The 20475-nt window shown below is 45.4% G+C and overlaps 1 protein-coding gene and 1 non-coding gene across 2 annotated transcripts; both read right to left on the reverse strand.

Moving 5' to 3' along the window:
• Positions 1-2711: 2711 nt before the first annotated feature.
• Positions 2712-17946, reverse strand: RNF114 (ring finger protein 114). The gene is made up of 6 exons (XM_004282892.4): positions 17778-17946; positions 13554-13704; positions 11358-11464; positions 10924-11038; positions 5268-5375; positions 2712-4536 (listed from the first exon to the last, which is right to left on the reverse strand). Exons 1-6 carry the CDS (start codon positions 17915-17917, stop codon positions 4471-4473), a joined length of 687 nt encoding a protein of 228 aa, XP_004282940.1. The 5' UTR covers positions 17918-17946; the 3' UTR covers positions 2712-4470.
• LOC117197800 (small nucleolar RNA SNORA70) lies at positions 6784-6918 on the reverse strand. The gene has a single exon (XR_004478681.1). It is a non-coding gene; the product is annotated as a small nucleolar RNA SNORA70 (small nucleolar RNA).
• Positions 17947-20475: the final 2529 nt, after the last annotated feature.

Here is a 20475-nt window from a genome sequence, read left to right on the forward strand (position 1 = left end):
CTGCTAGCTGCTTGGGTGAGGCTGAGCACTGCTGGGTGGTCTCAAGAATGGAGAAAAACAGTAGTGGCACTGGGAGCTCACATTTATTAAGCACTTATTTTGTGCCAGGCCCTGTTCTAAGGCTTGATGTGGACTATTTCACTAGATTTCCCACAACTCTGTGAGGAAGACACGTTTATTAACCCCATGTTACGGATGAGGAAACCAAGGCACAAAGAGATTAGAGTAAGTTGTTCAAGGAAATTCCCTGGCGGTCCAGTGGTTAGGGCTCTGCGCTTTCACTGCCCAGGGCCCGAGCCTGACCCCCTGGTCGGGGGACTAAGATCCCACAAGCTGCACGGCGCGGCCAAACCAAAAAAAAATTGTCCAAGGTCACACAACTAGTAGTGTAGATGCTGGGGACTGTGCAGTGTGCCTGAGACCATGCGTCTATTCACACCTCTATGCTGTACCACCGAGTTGTTCCTGTTCCGCTCGGGAAAATTACTCACCCTTTCCCTCCTCCACTCCATCATGTGTGTAATGGCGGGGCTGGTTAAAAGGATTCGATCAGATTGACTTTTCTGGAGTATCCTGAATGCCTGGTTTTGGTCACCTTTCAGGAAAGAGGGTTAAATAAAAATTATTTGAGGGCAGGCGCTGTGTCAGGAACCCAGGATGAGAATGGTTATCTATTGTCGTTATTCCTGTACTCATTAACGCCCAGCTGAGCCTCATATGGGACATTCAGCAGATACTGTGGAAGGCCAGGGGATATTGCGAGAGGGAAAAAGGCAAGAGAGCTTCCAGGGATCATGTCGAGGGCCTGGGCAGGTCAGGTCCCCACCAGGCAGCAGCCATCTTACCTGCCCCCAGTCTCGCCCCCTCTGCCCGGCAAGTCCTGGCTCCTGCGCTTCCGGTTTGAGGACCCGCCTCCCCGCGCTGGACAGCGGGGCCAGCTTCTTTCAGGATCTTTTTGCCACCGTACCGGCCCCTAATTCTGGGCTGGAAGAGTCGCCACGGAAAGGAAGTATCATTGTGAAAGGGCTCCCTTTAGTTCCATTTCAATTCTAGGAATATTTACTGAGTATACTCGGGGTCAAGTACGGAGGAGAGTGGTGCACAAGACAGGTATGGTCCTTGCCCTCAAGAGCTTGTTAGTGTGCGAGGCAGCCATTAAAACAAGTAACTGCACAAATGATGATTTAATGACAAGGTGTGAGCTGCCTGGCATATGGCAGATGTTCAGGACATTTATTCTGCTAATATACATTGACTAGGGTTTCCAGACAATGGATAAAAATACAGGACACCCAGTTAAATATGAATTTCAAACAAACAAATAATTTTTTAGTATGAATATTCCTGGTGTTCACTTCCTAACTTGGGCAAATTACACTCCCATGCAATATTATAGGAAAGGGAGAAGGCACAGGTAGAGAAGGGATAAAGGGTCTAGATGCTTCTGTAAGCCTTTGGACTTCTGGCTTCTAGTTTCTTTATAAAGTAGGAGGTATTTACTATTTATGAAATAGCTACCATTTATTAATCCCCTACCACGAGGACTTAACAGCCTGTAATTATACATTTGATTAGTGTATAAATCCCCAGTGGCTAGCACAATCCTGGCTCATAATGGGTGCTTAGTAAACACCATATATGCCTGAATATAAGGAAATCAAGTTTTTTGGCCAAATTGAATGTGAGAGCTTTTAGCACTGAAGATGAAATACTTCTAATGCCTACTTATTTTTAATTACACTATATTTAAAACAAGTGTAGAAATATATTGTCTAGTCATACATTTTAAGAAATAGTTTGATCCACATCCACCTTTGACATCAGAGTAACTGACAATATCAGAGTAACTTTTAGTTATTTAAGTGCCCCAGGCACATCCTAGTCCTATTTGAGTTGCTCGAGGGCTGGCACTTCCTGTATCTTGTGCATGATGCTAGAACTTGAAGTCTTATCCCAAGGCCTAGGTACCCATTCCTAAAACATCTGATTCCCCCACAGCTGCTCCTCTTGGAGTCTTCCCTTCAATTCAGAAAGATAACTCCACCCCGCAGTCATTCAAGCCCCAAACCTTGGTGTCATTCTCTCACGGCAACTCCTCTCTTGCTTTCACACCTTACCCTCAAAAATACATCTGACGGAATCAGACAACTTCAGCACCCCTATGGCTACACGGCCCGAAGCAGCCGCTGTCTCCTGCCTGGAACCGCCAACAGCAGCCTCCCTGGTCTCTGCTTCCCCTCTTTCCCCCTGTTGTCCCTTCTCCACATGTAGGAGATAGATCCTATTATAACCTATTTAAATCGGGAGGGGGAAGTATTTTCCAGACATCCTACAGCCAGCGGCAGAGTGCAGAACAGAAACACGCCCATGACCTCAGATGTTCACGTGTGGAACCCTCTGCTATGATGTTTCAGGGCTGCCGCTAAGGCACCTGAAGTCGTTTCATGGAACACAGCCACTTCTTGCCTCATGGGACCTCCCAACATGGGGGGCGAGGTGGGGGTTCGGCAGGGAAGGGGGTTCATTCTCCAGACAACACAGGCCCGGTGAAGCCAGCCGGCGAAGTATCAGAGCTGAGATCAGAGCCAGATGGGACTCACTCATGACAGACAAGAACTTCCCCTTAAAAAGAGCAACAATCTTCCGGGAGCCCCCCAGACCCAGACTTCAGCAAATGGTGGTTAATGAAAACAGGCATTACAGCTTACCAGTTGGATAAATTATGAAATTTATTTATATTTCACCTTTTAAAAGCCAGAACATAACAAATGTCACTTTCTGGAAAGTCGTCTTATTAGAAATACATGAAGTGCACTTAATACAAGGAACTCACTTTCCTGGTATCACCAGTGAGACCACCATCATCAGGTCCCGCAAATGAAGGTTTTGTCAAATTTCCCTCTAAACTTAGACTGAGATGAACTTCTTCCAGAAATTAGTGAAGAATCTGACCATAACATCGGGGCCCTCCCAAGCAACAGCACATTAGAAAAAGTTACTCTGCCCCCAAAGGGCCCGTCTTTGCTGGGCCCTGGGCACGTGCAGCTCTCGCTGGCAGGGAGCACAAGGCCCACAGCTCAGTGCACAGGCCCAGAGCCCCTTGTCATCTGAAACCTCAGCCACTGACCAGAAACAATGTCCATATTCAGACAAGAGATCTAACAAGGAAAAATGAACCTAGACCCAGATGCCTTTTGGTGGATCAGAAGCTCTGCTCCTACAGAGTAGGCAGCCCTTAGCCTCGTATTTATTAACATTCGTGAAACAGTCGAACTTCAGGCTTCCGAAGGTATTAGCAAAGCAAGTTTCCAGTGGACAGCTTCCATTACCAACTGCTCCCAGGAAGTGTGCTGTGCCTTCTGAACAGCGTGTCTTGTCAGAGACAGCAGCGGCGATACCAGATCTCCCCAACCCCTCCGCTTTAGAAGGCAGGTCTTCACACACCGACTTACGTGTTGAAACCAGTTTCATAAGGAAACCATTCATGACAGAAAAGCAACACACAGTTTAATCTAAATTACCAAATAAAAGAACTAGTATCCACTGGAGCCCCCAAACTTCTTATTCATTTGAGGACTCCTTTTTGTGCTTCAAGGACAGGAACATAAGCAGGCTCCCCAGTAGAGAAGCAAACATAACCAAGTCACCGGAAAATACTTCATTAGTTTGAAAATCAGAACCAAAAAGCTATGGCCCTCCCACCTCACTTAGCTGACCCTCCTCCCCACTTATGGATAAATGGAGTTTAACTTTCCTAAGCCAGAAACACTTACTTTCACTAAAAATATGTGGTTACACCTTTATCCTAAAAAGGCACCATGCAGGCATTTAAGATTGAACCAGTTAATCCTAAGGGTGTGCAGGAATGGTAGGAAAATATCACTAAGCAAAACTTCCAGCACCAGACCATGTTAAGTCCAGAACATTCAGGCCAACAGGACGTGTGAAATGTTTCCCATGAGGTAACTCCAGCTTCTGGCAGCTGCTGCCAAGGACCAACTAACAGGAACTTGCACAGCACAGAAGGAGCTCCATCACTGATCAGATGCGTTATTGCCAGAGCTCACACCCCGGGGACAAGGAGAGGAGACGCTTGTCTCATCTGTGCTATTCATGACCCAGAAAAGGTCCTGGCTGGCTCAGAGGACCTGAGAGGTCAACATCGAACACGAGGCTCAAATGTGAAACAAGAACAGGTGGAGAAGCTGGGTTCCCTTCCAAAAAGGAGGCAGAAGCTGCAGGATGTGGCTGAGGAGCAAGACCAGACATGTGACAAGCAGGGTAAACAGTAGGGGAAGAGACCAAAGGAAAGGAGGGCTCTGATCTGGGGACCTGTTCCCCGTTGGAAGTGACCCTGTCCTAATACCACGGCTCACTTCCAGGTCTGTTGTACATTTAGGTGGAGGAGTCACACGTTTCCCGCGGAACATGTAATGGAAGCTCTGGAACACGAGCCCCAGCAGAGCCTGCTCACTGGTCGATGATGGAGCGCTGCAGCACCTGGTTCATCATGTCCTCCTCATCCACGTCGTAATCCTACGGGCAAAAAAGACGCTCGGCCTCAGCCAACTGTGCGCAGCTGCAAGAACTCACTTTCAGTTGGAGAAGCAGGGCATGTGAGTGGTGGCTCTGGAGAGGGGCCGGAGGCCAGGGGCCAGCTCCACGGTCTGCGATGCCGGCTGCATGACTCCGGGAAAGTGCTTGATCTCTCTGTGCCTTGGCTGCCTCATCCTGACGATGACCATGATGACGGCTCCCTCAGATGGAAGGGTGGGGACCAGAGAGCACTTGAGTGAAGCCTGGCACAGACCAAGCATTCAGACCTGGAGCGTTCCGAAGTAAAAGCAGCCTTTTTGATTCAATGAGGCAAAGCTATCTATTTGGGAATTGCAGCTGGCGTTGCTGGCTGCATTACCTGAGTCACACACCGCCCAGCTTGCAATTCCTTAGCAGAATCACTTCCATTCCTTGCCTGGTTCCCGTGGGCACCTGAGCTTAAGGATCCTAAACCAGGTTCCATAACAGGTAGAAACCACATACTGAAGTGGACAAAAGTTTTGGAAAACATAAAATAAAAGCAAGCTTACTATATCTCAGTCTAGATGACTGGCCAGTTCATCTTAAATACCACACAGCTGTCATTCCAGGGAGCCCATCACATCAGTGACAAAACTCACCAAGGGGGCCCACAGTTCTCCAGGTAAGAGAAGGGAGGGAGCTGTGCCACCCCCCGGGGGAAGGAGTTAGAGCACAGGCTCCAGACTCACCACGAAAGTGTCGTAAGAAAACTGGTGCCGGCGCTGGATGTGCTCTATGAAGTTGGCGCTGCGGTAGTTAGGGTCTCCCCAGGGCATCGAGGCACATATCGGACAAACCTTTCAATAAAGAAGCACGGTATCAGGTGCTGGATGTCTGAGCTGACATTAGCCCTCTGTGGCCTGTGTCTGGCCACCTTTCTTCCAGGACAGCTTTCCTGACCACCAGTCCAGGGCCTGGTCACATCTTCAAGTGCACATTCACATCCCAGAAGACACCTGTCAGTCTCCCACTCGAGTCAAAAGGCTTAGGCCATGATACCACCCATTTTTGATCCCCTTCTGAGGTGAGAACACTGTGTCAGCCTAGGAGGAGCCTAGACTACGACCTTCCAACCCAGCACACAAAATGATCTAAAAGCACAAAGAAAACCAAGGAAATGACAGATGAGCGACATCTCAAGGAAGTAAAACACAGACTTATGTGCTATTTTTATAAAGTAAATGCGCAGATGAGGGGGCTCAGGCTAAAGAGCCTTCATACAAGAGGTTGATTTGGGCTTTGAAGAGCGGGAGGTATTCAGAAAGACAAAGAGTACATGGCAAGAAGCCAATTAGTCTGGCTAGAATGGAGAATTCACGGCGAGGGGCAGAGAGGAGTTGGAGGGGGGGAGAAGCAGGCATAAGCGGTCTGGCTTGCCGACGGAACCCCACCATCTACAAGGAAGATATGTGACAAAGGGGGCTGACATAAGATAAATATGAAATGGTTAAGGAGCTAGGCAGGCGGCTGGCGCTGTGGAGGAGAGCATGATCAGAACCAGAGTCTGGGGAGGAGGAGGCTTCCAAAGGGAAGGGCTGAAACACTGACATTTAAGGAGTTCTGCAGAAGGAGAGGGGCAGAACAGAGGACCAAGGGCTGAAGGAAGTGAGGCTTCAACAGAGACAAAATAATCAGAGGGATTTCAAGAAGCCAAAGGAGGTGAAAAAAAGGACAAAAAATTAGGTTGCAGTACCAGATACCACAGAGTAGTTTAGCAATATCTATCAAAATTATGAATGTACTTAACCTTTGACCAAATTAATCCATATCTAAGACTTTATTACTATTCTTTTTTTTGTTAGGAAGTGGGATTCACTGATGGGCCTCAGTGAGGAAGGGACAGGGCCAAAGTCTCATGAGTGCCTCTGTCCAGGAGCCACGATTAGTGATGTATTTGACCCCAGAGCTATCTGGGATGAGCCACTTCTCAGCCGCCATGTCTTCAGATTCATCTGCATCAACTTAGTAAATCCCCACTCCTTGGAGACGCAGATTTCCTGGCAGCCAGGGTACTTGAACTTGTCCCTGCACAGGGCCTCAATCACATGCTCCTCGTTCTGCAGCTTGGTGTGGATGGGCATGATGACTTCGCCAACGGAAGACTCTGGCTACTGTGCCCAAGGGTTTTCCCAAGGCACCCTGTACACCTGTCTGGAGCCTGGACTGGGGACGGCCTGAGGCCAGACACGAATGTCCACTGGAAAGCGCTGTCTCCAAGGTCCCTTAGGGCAACCTGTACAGGCAACAGGCTGCATACACTACCAAGGAGGCTGCTCTCTGCAGCCATTGCACACCGGGCCCCCATGGAGAAAAGAGCACGGTCGGCTTAACTGGCTGCAGGCTAAGACTTTATTTTTCAGACATACGTAAATATAGGCAAAGGTATGTTAAAATCTATGACAGCCTTTACAAATGTACTATGAAAAACTTCAGAACTATAGGAAAGTAGATAATAGTTTCATAAACCATCCCTTATCCTCAACACCTAGATTTAAGTTTGGCATACTTACTTCAGCACAAAATGAAGCATTTAAAAATAAGACACAACAATTCACCCTTAACTGTTTCAGAACAGTCCTAAAAATATGTGTTTCCCTTTACAAATACAGTACTATTTATTATCTCACCCAACGATCAATTTTTTTTAGTAGCATTTAATATCCAGTCTTTAATCAAATTTTCTGATACCGTCTGGAAGTAACCTTGACGTTTATCAATAAGGGACCAGTTAAATCATGGTACAGACAAGTAATGGAAAACTGAGAAGCTCATTAAAAAAGAATCAGATCTACATGTACTGATGTGGACAGATGTCAACAACATTGGTTACAGTGTGTAGAAATGCGCTGTCACTTGCATCCAAAGGGGGACAAAAAAGGAAGACGCACATGAATCATACATTTGAAAGCTAGAAATGTCACTGGATGACATAACTGTGTATTTTCCACACACACAGTTGAGCACTACTCAGAGGCCAATGAGCACCCGACAGAGGTGTCTCTGATGCTGTTAAGAGAGAACTGGTTTAGGAGCCAGGACACTGGGTTCCAGTACTGGTTATGCACTAACCAGCTTCACAATGTGGGCAATCCACTTAGCGTGGGTGGTACGCTGGTTTCTTACTCACTTCCAGAAATGAGTGCAGGGGAGACAGTGGTAGGAAATGAATTTGAGTAGCTCTATCATTTGATTTAACATCCGTTTTAGTTTTCATAATTACTAAAATAGTTGAGCTTATCTGGCTAACTTTAAAATGGAAAATGGGTAGTGGGAGCAGGTGGTGGTGTTTGTGTGTCTGTGTCTAAGCTCATTTGCTCTTTCAATCAGTAATTAGTTATTAAGAACCATAACTGAAACATCTTGAAGAAGCAGCTGAAAACCTGGCTTTGGGGTGTTTTTCATAGAACATATCATGCTTAGTGCAGACAAAGAATGTGCACTGAGCAGCTATTCTGGAATCATAGGAAAAGAAAATGTCTGGCCTCAGGCCATCCCCAGTCTAGGCTCCAGACAGGTGTACAGGGTGCCTTGGGAAGGCCCTTGGGCACAGTAGCCAGAGTCTTCCATTGGTGAAGTCATCAGGCCCATCCACACCAAGCTGCAGAACAAGGAGCATGTGACTGAGGCCCTGTGCAGGGCCAAGTTCAGGCGCCCTGGCCGCCAGGAAATCTGCATCTCCAAGGAGTGGGGATTTACTAAGTTTAATGCAGCTGAATCTGAAGACATGGCGGCTGAGAAGTGGCTCATCCCAGATGGCTCTGGGGTGCGATGGCCATTCCAGATTGGCATCTGCCTCAGAAACCTCAACACTCATCTATGTAATAAAGATACAGATCTCAGAAGGATGGGTATTAGTATCAAATGATGAGGCTGTTTATTTCTGAGAGAAAATCATCAGTTCTTTGTGACTGATCTCATGCAAGGTCGGCAGGCATGGTGTGTTGTTCTACTTTTACACTGGGTTTACTTCTATTATACAAAAATGACAAGTGGTAATATAATGCATTTCTCACATCCAAACATAAACTAAATTGCAAGAATATAAAAAATACTTGAATAACTGATGGTATAGAGGGAACCAGGAGTCTAGGGGAAGGGGCCACAGTCCACTTCTTATACAAGGAACTGACTACATTACAAAGAAACAAATTTTAAAAATTGCAGCGAGGTGAGAGAAAACAAGGACTTAAGAAGACCAGCTGGGTCCATGGAGAATGTGATGCCAGCAGTGGACGCTGGACTCTAAAGGGATAAAGGAGAGAATACGGAAGAGACAGCAGCAGCTGACAAACCAAAGCCTGAAGGAAAAGAGAAACTGCAGGTTATATAGAGAAAACAGTAGACCAAATATTCCTCCCACCAATTAGACAGGGAAGACTGGGCATGTCTGAAGGAAAGCAAGTGTTACGAGCGGGTAGAGAGAAAAGCTGAAGGTGACAGGAGAGACATGGTGGGGAGAGGAAGCCTCAGGGGCAGGGCAAGGCCCTAGTCTCAGTCCTCTGCCTGGATCTGAGGATGCGGGCAGAGAAGAGGCAGACTTGCAAAGGAGCCTTTTCCTCAGCACGAGGGAATGATAAGGACACAGAAGGAGGGGTGCACACTCAAGCGTTCACAGGAACCCGGTGGGAAAGGCAAACAAGCAAAGCAGGATGTCTGTGAGCCATCCCATCTAGAGGGGCCAGCACTACTCAGAGCCAGCCAACTCTTGCCGGAACTTCTCACTTCTCAAATGTGGAGTATCAAGATTGAGAAATCTGCTAATTTTTAAAGTTTGGGGAAATGAAAATGGGTATGGGCCAGACAGGTTGCCAGTCTGTGACCTCAGAGATAGATCAGAGAGCTCCTGAGACAGAACGAACAGAGAAGAAAGGAACACACACCTGGTACTTGGAACTTAGTGAAAAGCAGGACTCACCATTATCTGTGGAAAAGATGGGGATAGTTCATGCCAGGAACTTAATGAAAAGAGAGTGCCCAGTACAGCCACCAGACAGTGTGTGTGTGTGCCTAGTGGCAATAGGGCCTGGCTGAAAACAGGGTGCTCGCTGGGCCAAGCCAGCCCAGTTCCCTAGTTTGGGGAGTTGGGAAAAGCAGAGAGGGGGGGGTTCATCTGTGGAATCTGTCACAGCACAACATTAAGAGTCCAGGGAGCCCAGTGTAAAAAGTAGCTGTACTGACCAGAATTTGGACTTGGCAAGGAGTTCAATAGAGAAGATTCAAGGTATTCTCAAACAGACCAGCTGAATCTTAAGATTTAAGACAGAAAAACACCGAGTGCCATCAGGCCTAATTCTACTAGCAAAAAGCTCATGCAAATTCTCAAGTCTGTACACCATCTTTTATAGCAGTGGAGCTGAAGATCTGCTCATAAAACTAGCTACACAGTTCAACAGAAGCAGTGTGAGATAAATGGGAAAACAAACAAAACTATAGAGAAAGTTGTATTAAGACCTAGTCTGTCGATCACATTAAGAGGGAAGGGTAACACTGCTGAGATGGACCAAATTCAAACTTTTTTTTTTTTTTTAAGAAAACTACATGTCAGCCTTGATATATAAATTAAATATCAAAGGACTGATAAGCACTATCCTAATAATTTCATCTACATTCTCTTTCCCCACAACTATGAAGAAGCTACTCAAATGGAAAACGGCAGCTTTATGCAGACACCAGGGGATCCAAGTTAACATTACCAACAATGGGAACAAAAAACATCACATGACCCGCCTGATGTATACCTGGAAGATGTAGCATCCCTGCTCATAATCATGAAGAAACAGACAAACCCAAACTGAGGGACATTCTACAAAACAACTGGCCTGTCCTCTTTAAAAATGTCAAGGTCATGAAAGACAAAGAAAAACTGAGGACTAAAGAGACATGATACCTAAATATAACACACAGATCCAGGATTTTGGGGCCAGGGGAGATTGCTATGAAGGACACTACAATTGTTAAAATTTAAACATGAATCCCAAAGTAGGTATTAGATTGTATCAATGTTACAATTCCTGAATGTGAAAATCAGACTCACAAAAAAATGTGGTTTTCTAAGAAGACGTTTACTTCTTCTTAGGAGATATGTGCTGAAGTATTTAGGGACAAAGGGTCACGATATCTGTAACTTATTCTCAAATGGTTAGCATAAAATATGTATATAGAGTATAGTTAAGCAAATATGGTAAAATCTTATTAATCTGTGACTCTAGGTAAAGGGTACATAGAGTTCATTTAACTAACCCTGTAATTTTTCTGTTAAGTTTGACTTTTTTTCCTCATAAAAATTCAAAAAACAACAACAAAAACCCACATAACAAAACAAAAAACTCAAAGAGTTACTCTTACCACAGATTTGGTGTCCGTGCTATGCAACAACCTGCAGTGTTCTACAAGTCCTTCTTGATCAAAATTCTTCTCCGGACAGTAAGGACAAGGGAAAGTATAACGGTTTGGGACATTTCTGGAAGATGAAAGGCAGGAAAAAAGAAGAAACCTCTCTGTGAGTAACTTTCCACATAATTTCAATCACTGTACCCTCCCAAAAGGAGCAAAGTTCACTCAATGTGTCATGACAGGGGTTCTGATGATCACTTATGCATCAGGTCAAATGACTGAAAATAACAGATCAGCTAATATTTGAAGTGAACATGAGAGTCCTTCTCCACACCCATCCCAAAACAAAACCTTATGTCAGCTTTAGCCAGCATAACAATTATACCGCCACTTTCCAAAACTCATGAAGAAAGACGTCCACCTAAGAGAGTGACAGAGTCATTTACCTTGGCTGAAGGGACACATCCTTGGTGGTGGCCTTCACACCTTCCATGATGTAATTCTGGTATTTGGAACAGGTAGCCACATGTGCACGGATCTTGGATAGGAAGAACTTAAGTAGGAAGAATCAGAGCCCACAAGTTAGTCAGGAACTTGTACCCAGTCCAACACAGTCCCAAAGTGAAGGCAAGATGAAAACTAGACCTATGTCACCCTGGCAAACAATCTCACCAGACTCCTGGCTATGCTGATGGGACTGAAACTCTGACTGTTGCAGGGTTTCTGTTAATACCAAGGCTGATGTTTTACGTGACCAAACGAGGCTATCTGCCTCCACTCTAAAATCACTCGCAGGGAGGTTTGCTTTATTCATGATATGCTCTCTGCTCACAGAGACACTCCAAACCCAGTGAAGTTTTTAAAGTTTTCCACACTGGCACTTAAACTAATCTCCTTATGCAAGCCAAGAACCACATTCCATTATAAGTGCGGCAAAGAAAAGTGATGATTTACGTAAAAGGGATAAAGGCTAGTAATCCTAGTTAAACAATTATATCCTATCACCAGATTGTGATAAATGATCTTACAAAAAAAACCCAGAATCTGAATTCTATTTCTCTAATAAAATCTAGTCTTTGCAAGATGGAAAGAGAAAAGAAAACCCACAGAAGAGTGCTTCATCACAGGTGATCTAAAAAGAAAGAAAAAGTGTAAGGAATGAAGAAAGAGGACGTAAAGGGAAGATAAACATTTCTGGAGGTATAATACAATACAATCACTAATCTTTAAAATGAAGAAAATCAAAAGCATACAGAATTTTTAAAAACTCATCATGCATACATAAAGAAAGATGAAGGTAACAGGAAACTTTATTTCAGTATCTTGGGTTTCTAAATCAAAAGAAACTACAAGGAAAAATATGTTTCAGTATTTGAGCTCTGGCTTACCATGATGCTTCTTTCTGTCTTATCTCCAGCTAAAGAACTTGACCTCAAGCTGTCTATCAAAGAGCTCCCAATTAAAAGGGACGGGAAACAGCCCTACTCAGAACTGCAGCCACTGGGTACCCCTAGTGCTAAATCACTCTGAAAGGAAAGAAATGGTAAGGTATATCCATTTTATGGCTATCCATATTAAGGTGTTAAAGTAATGAAACTAAAATGCGAGGATGTCAAATAAGTCATTAAGTTAGAAAAAGTTTTCAAAAGTGAAAAGAACTTGTAGAAATATATATTATAGTATGATCCTATTTTGTAGAAATCTCACACTTGTGTTTGTCAATGGGCAGAAAAATATCTTGCAGCCTTCCAAATTGAAGCATTTTTAAAGAGGTCATCTCTGGAGTGGGGAACAAGCCTACATTAGTTTATATTTTTGTGTTGTCTGGAATTAATAAAATCATAATGATTTAAAAACCAATAATGCTGTGTATATCTCTTTGAAAATAAAATGTTGTAACCTGTGCAGTTACAACAGATGTTAAGATAAATATTCTTGACTCGAATATGGTCACACAAAAGAGTATGGATGCACGTCAAATGTTAGATATTGCTACTATAATCAAATGACTTCATATTGACCTTTGCACTACAATTCCTCCTCGCCAAGTGCTAAAAAGTTGAACAAGTTTTATATCTTTAGTAATATACATTATAAAATTTCCCCTCAGGACTTCCCTGGTGTTCCAGTGGTTAAGACTCCGTGCTTCCACTGCAGGGGGCACGGGTTCCATCCCTGGGGTTGGGAAACTAAGATCCTGCATGCCAGGTGGCATGGCCCCCCCCCCAAAAAAAGAAAAATTTTCCCCTCAAACTCATTGCAGCAGGTAACTTTGAGTCACTGACTTCATTTTATATTTTAAAAAGTTAAGAAATGTCATTCATTATATTCTAATTAAAACTGTGTATGCTGCTTTGGGAAAATGGGTCTTTTGCAGGAAAAAACCGGGACAACTGATTTCTATGGCTTTCAAAGCTAAACTATGTAATATACTAAACCAATTCTTAAAGGAAAAAAACCCCCACCACAACCAATTAAGGTTACCAAAATGCAACAGCACAGCCACTGCCACAGATAACCAGCATGCACACGTGCTGTTAGTCACTTAGTCACGCTCTAACTTCAGAAACGACGTGGCAACAGATCTACATTTTACCCATCTTATAGAAAGACACTGACTCTTCCGTTTTACTTCCACATACATTTTTACGGCAGCCATGGCAAGAAGTCTCTGTGCTCTCAATCTGCCGCTCGAGCTCCACGGCTCGGACGCCAGGTGCCAGAGTGCTGCGACACACCCCACAGACAGGCTTCTTCGGCTTCAGACATTCCTGCAGGCATGCAGAGCAAAAGCTAGAACAAGACATACAGAGAACCTGCGTCATGCATCGTGGAGACAAGACAACAAAAATGGATAAACTTTTAAAATGACATCAATGAATAAAAAACAACTTGCTCCCTGCTCTTGATTCAAATACTGAGTCCTTCTGGGCAAGAAAAGGGGGGGAGGGTGTTCCTTGCAACGAACACACAGGTCCAGCAACAGAAATAAATGCAAACTCCCATGACATGGCAGAAGGTGCTACGGCACAGTCTTCAGACCTTAGCCCCTGCCGCTGAGGGATCTTGGCGGGATCTCCTGAACTTCAGTTTCTCCTCTGTGAAGTGGAGATTGTCGTACCTACTTCTAGGATTGCTGGGAGGATGGATTATGCATAGCAGACTCTTACTACAGTGTCTAGCACATATGAAATGCACCACAAACAGACGCGGCTATCATTAGAGGTGAATGCAAAGCACTATGGAAACACAAAGTCAAGAGCAACAGTTGTGACCCAAGAAGGACAGAGCTGGTAAGACTTCAGAGGCAGCATCCGCGAAAGAGCCTTAAAAGAAAGAGTTCAGTGGTACAGGAGGGGAAGAATATTCCAGGCCCTTAGACTTAGACTTTTATTTCCTCAGATGCATCGTGAGTGTTTAACACCTTTCCTCATAAGCAGTAGGGAGCCAGGTGTTTAAAACAAGGTAGCAACCAGACCAAATTCAAGTTTTAGAAAAATAACTCTGGCGTTATCAACGACAATAGAGTTGCTGGTTTAAAAAATTTTTTAGATGAGGAAAGACAGAAAAGACTTGATGTAGAAACCAAACAGATGGCCAAAGGCAAGAAACCGTGAGGCAATAAAGAATTCAGGAAATGATTCAGGGGTAGAATCAGTAGGACTTGGCAATTTACTGAATTTGGAAAAGAAAAGAAGTCAAAGATGACCAACTTTCTGTCCGAAGCCTAGATAGGTGGTGATACTCAGATATGGTACAGAGAAGGAAGGAATAATAAAGCATGAAAATACCCTGGCTACATCCTCAACCTGACAGACAAGATAACAAAATCTGCCAGGAAGAACTCAGGACATATAATCAAAGGTAATCTGTGCATCTGACCATTTTTTACTGTCTCTAAAAATTTTCTTCCTTTTTGTTATTTAGCTAGATGTTAAATGCTGCTAGACAAAATTCTAAACCAGGATGGGAGAAAGTGAGGGGGTCTAATGATTCACAAGCGAGGGCACAGTGGTGAACTAAACAAAACCCCTGTCATCATGATGCTTATATTCCAGAGTAGGGGAAAACACAAGTGTTAACTTCAGATAGTGATTAAATATATGAAGGAAATAAAACAAGGCAAAGAGATCAGCTGCTGGGGAAGGGGGTCATAGAAAGCGTCTTTAAAGGGGTAACAGTTGAGCTGAGACCTAAAATTATGAGGAGAGCCGCACAGACGTGGATGAAAAGAGTTCCACAGAGATGACACCAAGTGCAAAGCGGGAACCAAAAGGCAGAAAGGAAGGTCTCTGAGGCCATGATGTGGTAGACCATGGGGAGAGGATAAGCGATGAGGTTAAAGAGGCAGATGGGGCCTTATGGCCATCACTTGTTGTACCTCAAAGGCAGATCAATAGAGTACCCAAGAGAGCACAGAAGATCCCAGAGAGCATAATGAAATCAAACCCAGCTTGTAGATAAAAGCGGCTCAAAGCCTCCCTTCAAGCATACACCAAGATTCAGCTCAGAGATCAATGTTCACAAGCCACTCTGTGCCTGAGTCATACCCGACGAACAAGCCTGCTTTTAAATGGCCCCTGCACCTTGGACTGGCTTTTAGTTTCCATTTCCTATTTATGGGCCTTTTTCTAGTTCAGCCTTCTAGATGCTCCACTTCCTGTTATACTGCTACTTAGAAAATCCTTCTCTTGGGCACCTAGCCACCTGCCATTCTCCAGCTGTATTCCACTAAGTTGGAGGGGGATGTAAAATTCAGGGCTTGAAATAAAGTTTTATAAAGATCAACGCTCCACGCAGCCGGAGCTGCAGTGCTGCTCACTTCCAAGCACAAAAGTTAGCAAAAATCAACCAGGCAGAGCAAAAAGCACTCGGCTGGAGCTAAGGGAGACTTGGCTGCCCTCACAGAGGTGTAGCCATCTGTCTTTAATCAACATTGAACTGATGAACACACGGAGCTAGTATGGTGAGTACAGAAAAGAGCCAAGGTTTGAATCCCAGTACTGCCCCCTGACCTCTGACCTAGGAAAGGTCCATCTGGCTCAAGGAAACCTCAAATTTTGCTTCTCTTCAGTTGGCAAATTGTGCTGGGTCAATCCTCTTTATAAATGTTAATTGTAAATGAAATCCACTGAATTAATCCAAAATTGGGTAAACATAATAATGAGGACTGATCCAAGGAAAAAAGGACTCAACCAGAAAGCTACCTAGGCTCCACTTCAACTTTCACAAAGTTTGCTTCCACCACTAATTTCTTAGTTCATTCGTTCCTTACTTGATCACTCCCCCTGTCCCCATCCCAGGTTTGATCTCTATAATACCTTCCCATTGCACAATGAGTTTTGACAAAAGTTTGAGCATTATTAGTACTGATTTATCATCAATTCACTGGACTGTGAACTCCGAGGGCAGAATCACCTTGTTTCCTACTGTGCCCCCAAATCTGGCACATAGTGAGCACACAAATATTTTAGCCAGTTGAACATAAGATTGGAAGATGGTTGCTCAGACACTACGCTGGGCACTTGGGACAGAAAGAGGCGCAAAACAGACATGATCACTACCCTCGTGATCCCTAAGTTTTGCTCTGTGCAAGGCTGGAGAAAGAAGCCCCAGGAAAGAAGCAGGGAGGTAATTTAAATGGGGATGGTGACAAGGGAGGTAACTTAAACTGGGACTTGAAGTCTGGAAAGGATCTGGGATAGAGACGGGGGAGGTGCAAATGAGGCAAGAAGAGTTCCAGGCTAATTGAACTGCAAACAGGAACAGCCTGAAGCTAGAAAGAGCTTGGTGCACTTGAAGAAGCAAAAAGCAGTCAGTGTGCCTGAAGAGCCCTTGCCAGGTGCCAACTGTTCTCTGAACTGGCAAACAGACACCTGCAGTCCATCTGGGGAGAGTAGACAATGGTGAACCTGCCCTAAGTGAGCCTCAGTGCCCTCACCTGCAAGATGGCCTCCAACTCTCTTCCCCTGCTGTAGTGCTGCAGAAATAAGAATGCCCATGAGGTCCAGTAGGTGCCTATTGTGCCTACTGACCAACAGAGGGGTCCTAAGACCAATACCAAGATGATGCCCGTGACGAGCACTGGGGAAGGCCACAGAGGAAACTCCAACTCCCAGTAGCAAGAGGTAGGTAGCCACATTTTCTACAGTTCTTTCAACTTAAGCGTCTGATGTGTATCTGAAGTAAGGAGCAAGGCTTAGATTCAAACCCAGCCAACCTCAAAGCACCTACCCCAGAACCTATACTGGACATTTTCACACACATTCTCTTCAGTCGTCATAAGCAGTCTATTAGCAATATGGAGGCTTTATAATTTCAAATACAATGAAACAAACCTCGTACCCAAGTAGGAATGCTAACAATCCCTATCTGCCAACTCCCCACCTCTTTCACAGCGAAGGGCAGACTGGGCAGATCTACATCAAGACTTCCCTTTTGTTCTTTTGGTCTAGTCCGGCGTTTCCCCAACTGTAGTGAACATTAGCATTACTTGGCACAACTAGACACATGACGCCATATACAGTGTACTTCAGGGGCCACGAACAGACTATTTAAGGGAAACTGACTCCCCAAGAGCCGACTTTAGACCCTACCAAACCCCCAGCAGGGTGCGACTCCACCATCGCGCGTGGGAAGGAGCCTGGCAGGCTGCCTGTAACACAGCAGGCGTTCAACGGAAGAGCGGGATACTTGGGAGTAAGCAGGGCGGAAGAGAAGACCACCCCGCCAACTTCCACGGGCCTCCAGGAACTCCGTGTCCTCCCGCTCCCTCCTCGAGACCCTCCCTGCCGAGGCCTCGCTCCTCGGCTCCATTTTCCTCCCAGTCAGGCGCCCCCACGACCGGCCCCTGACCCTCCACTTACACGTGTCCACAGGGCACCTGCACCGGCTTCTCGTACACCTCTAGGCACACGGGACATGTGAAGCGGCCCAGCGGGTCGGCCTCTGCCGCCGGCCCTGCCAGCTGCGAACCACCATCACGGTCCTGCAGTTGCGCCGCCATCTTGCCGCCACTCAGCGCAGGGCAACGGCGGCCGAGAAGGAGGAGCACGCGGGGGCGGGGCTAGGGGCGGGGCTTATGAAACGTGCGTCGGGCTGGGGGCGTGACTCACGGAACGTGCGTCGGGCTGGGGGCGTGACTTATGGAACGTGCGTCGGGGGCTGGGGGCGGGGCTAGTGGGTGGGCAGCGCCTCCTGGCCTCTCTGACGGGAGGGAGGGAGGGAAATCTGCAAAATGTGGAGCCAGATCCAGAGACTGGCTTTGTGGAACAGGCTTTGTGCTTCAGCCACTGTTTCCCAAATTTAAATCGTTATTACTATTACTTAAAATTTACTTATGCACTATTACTGAATCTTTCTCTTCAATCGAGTTGTTCTTTTTTTAAACTTCAGCAAACAAATTTTAAAGGGAGATCTGTTATCACTCCCAAGCTACAAATAGAAAATCAGTATCACATTTCTACAGGACACTGGAAAAATACAATGGAAACAATACAATCTTATAAATTCATGCTGGATACTGTTGCCGCTGAAAAGGGAGATTAAGCATGAGTAGAGAGGTGCTGAAGACAGACTACCACCACACTGAGACTTCCTAGTGAAAGCAGAAGTAATCTCTATCTCCCTTAGAGTCAAACTATTTAAAATTGTGTCCACATGCCTCCTGGCCATGGGGTCCAGCTCCAGCTCTGTATAAGATGGGGAGCCTCGGGTTTGAAGAGAGACTAAACCTCAATCCTGAAAGGAGCAGGCCTAAAACCCAGATGTTTTGAATCTCAACTTTCTCCACTTTTCACTGCACCAAATTGGCTCTTGTATATAGCCCACTTAACAAAAGCTACATCTTTTTAAAAGGCAGGCTCTGCTAACAAGTCTGTGTGGTTTTCTTAACCAGGAAAGTCAATGATCAATTAAACTCCACCCTGAAAGGCCACAAAGCCCTCACAGTAAGGAGTCTGCACAGGACAAATAAACCAGTTTGCTAAGCCAGATTAATTGAATGGAAATTTGCGCCTCATTTGTCCCATTCTCAGTCCTCTGGGTTGATTTTGCTTGACCTGCTGGCAGCAGGAGGATTATTTTTAGCTTGCCATGTGGGCATCTTTTCACAAACGAATAACCTGGCGGGTAGGCAGCAACCCTAGAGGGCCAATGCTTATGTTTTACCATTTCTTTTTCTTGTTCCTATGCCAGGCACGTGTGCATCTGACCTCTTCCCAGCCAAAAGTGCCCTTTCTCCTCTCCAGGGATGGGGGTGCTTTAGTGGGGGCAGAGGTGTGTTGTGGGTATTTATAAGCCTTTGTGTTGGCTTTGTAGCTGCCACCAGACCCTGTGCTGAGAGCGGGGAGGACGGTGAGGGCAGGGGAGTCCCAGACCCGGGCTTCAAATCCACTGAGTGCCTCCAGTTTGGGCTCTTGAAATGAACTTTCCATGAGCTCGTACACTTAGTCACAGAGACAGGAGGACAGGATTAAAATAATACTATATTAATAGTGAACTTTTTGTGTGCTTATTATTCTAAGCACTTTCCATGAATGAATCCTCAGAGCAAGCTGTGACTTAGCTTTCTACCACTCACATTTTACAACTATGCAAATCGAAGCACAGAGAGATTAAATTACCTTTTAACACAGATGGAAAACCGGAGTGAGGATTTGAACCCATGCAGTCTGGCTTTGGTACCTGTGCATTTCAGAGTGCCAGTCGTTCTCAAACTCTTACGTGCATCAGAGTCACCTGGAGGGCTTCTGAAAACAAGATTTGCCGGGGCAGACCCCCAGAGTTCTTGATTCAGCAGGTCAGTAAATCTAGGGTGTGGCCTGAGGATTTGCATTTCTAACATTTTTTCCAGGTGATGCAGCCACTGCTGGACAGGACTGTACTTTGAGAACCACTAACCTACATTATACGCCCCCACCCCCACCCCCGTCCCCCAACCCCAGCCCCCGTCAATGCTGAGACTAGACTAAATGTGCAATATCCCTTCCTGTTTTTTCTGGGCATTCTCCGTGAAAATGTCCCCACTCTCCCTTTCTTAGCTTGCAAATGTATTGCCAGCCCTCCCTCATTCCCCACAGTCACACTGGCTGTTTTTCAAAAACAATCAACCTAATAATGTGTGTCCAATGAATGGATCTTTCTCCTCCCATTTTCCCTTAATGTTCTTGAGGAAAATGTTTCCCACAATCGTCTCTTCCTCTTTAGTTTTTGGCAGCCTCTCTCAGATGGCCTACATCATCTAAGACCCTCTTGGGGTTCTGATGAGAGCCTGGAGTGGGGAAGGGGTCCTGCTCAAAGGCTTCGCAAACTTGATTTTTACTGCCAAGGGAGACTCATTCATTCAGGCAACAAAGAGTCCCTGTGGGCCTACTGTGTGCTGGGCCCTCCAGTGCCGGGGATATGGCGTGAGGGAGAAAGACATGGTCTCTAATAGGCAGTGAGGTAGGCGGGTGGCGACAGATGGTTTAAAAAATTATTCAACTAAATAGTGATCCTAAGGAAAATCAATGGGAAATCTGCTCCTGTAATCTTTTGTTATGCCATGATCCAGTCCCACCATGC

This window comes from Orcinus orca, chromosome 16 (genome assembly GCF_937001465.1).
Source record: "Orcinus orca chromosome 16, mOrcOrc1.1, whole genome shotgun sequence".
In the NCBI taxonomy this organism is placed as follows: domain Eukaryota; kingdom Metazoa; phylum Chordata; class Mammalia; order Artiodactyla; family Delphinidae; genus Orcinus; species Orcinus orca.

What these genes read in the sequence shown, in the direction of transcription:
- RNF114 (XM_004282892.4), bottom strand. Translation starts at nt 17,917, where the DNA reads ATGGCGGCGCAACTGCAGGACCGTGATGGTGGTTCGCAGCTGGCAGGG. An exon ending in CAGGTGCCCTGTGGACACGT is followed by an intron (nt 13,705 to 17,777) that starts GTAAGTGGAGGG and finishes GTCTTGTTCTAG; the next exon opens with CTTTTGCTCTGCATGCCTGC. An exon ending in GCCATGGCTGCCGTAAAAAT is followed by an intron (nt 11,465 to 13,553) that starts GTATGTGGAAGT and finishes TTCCTACTTAAG; the next exon opens with TTCTTCCTATCCAAGATCCG.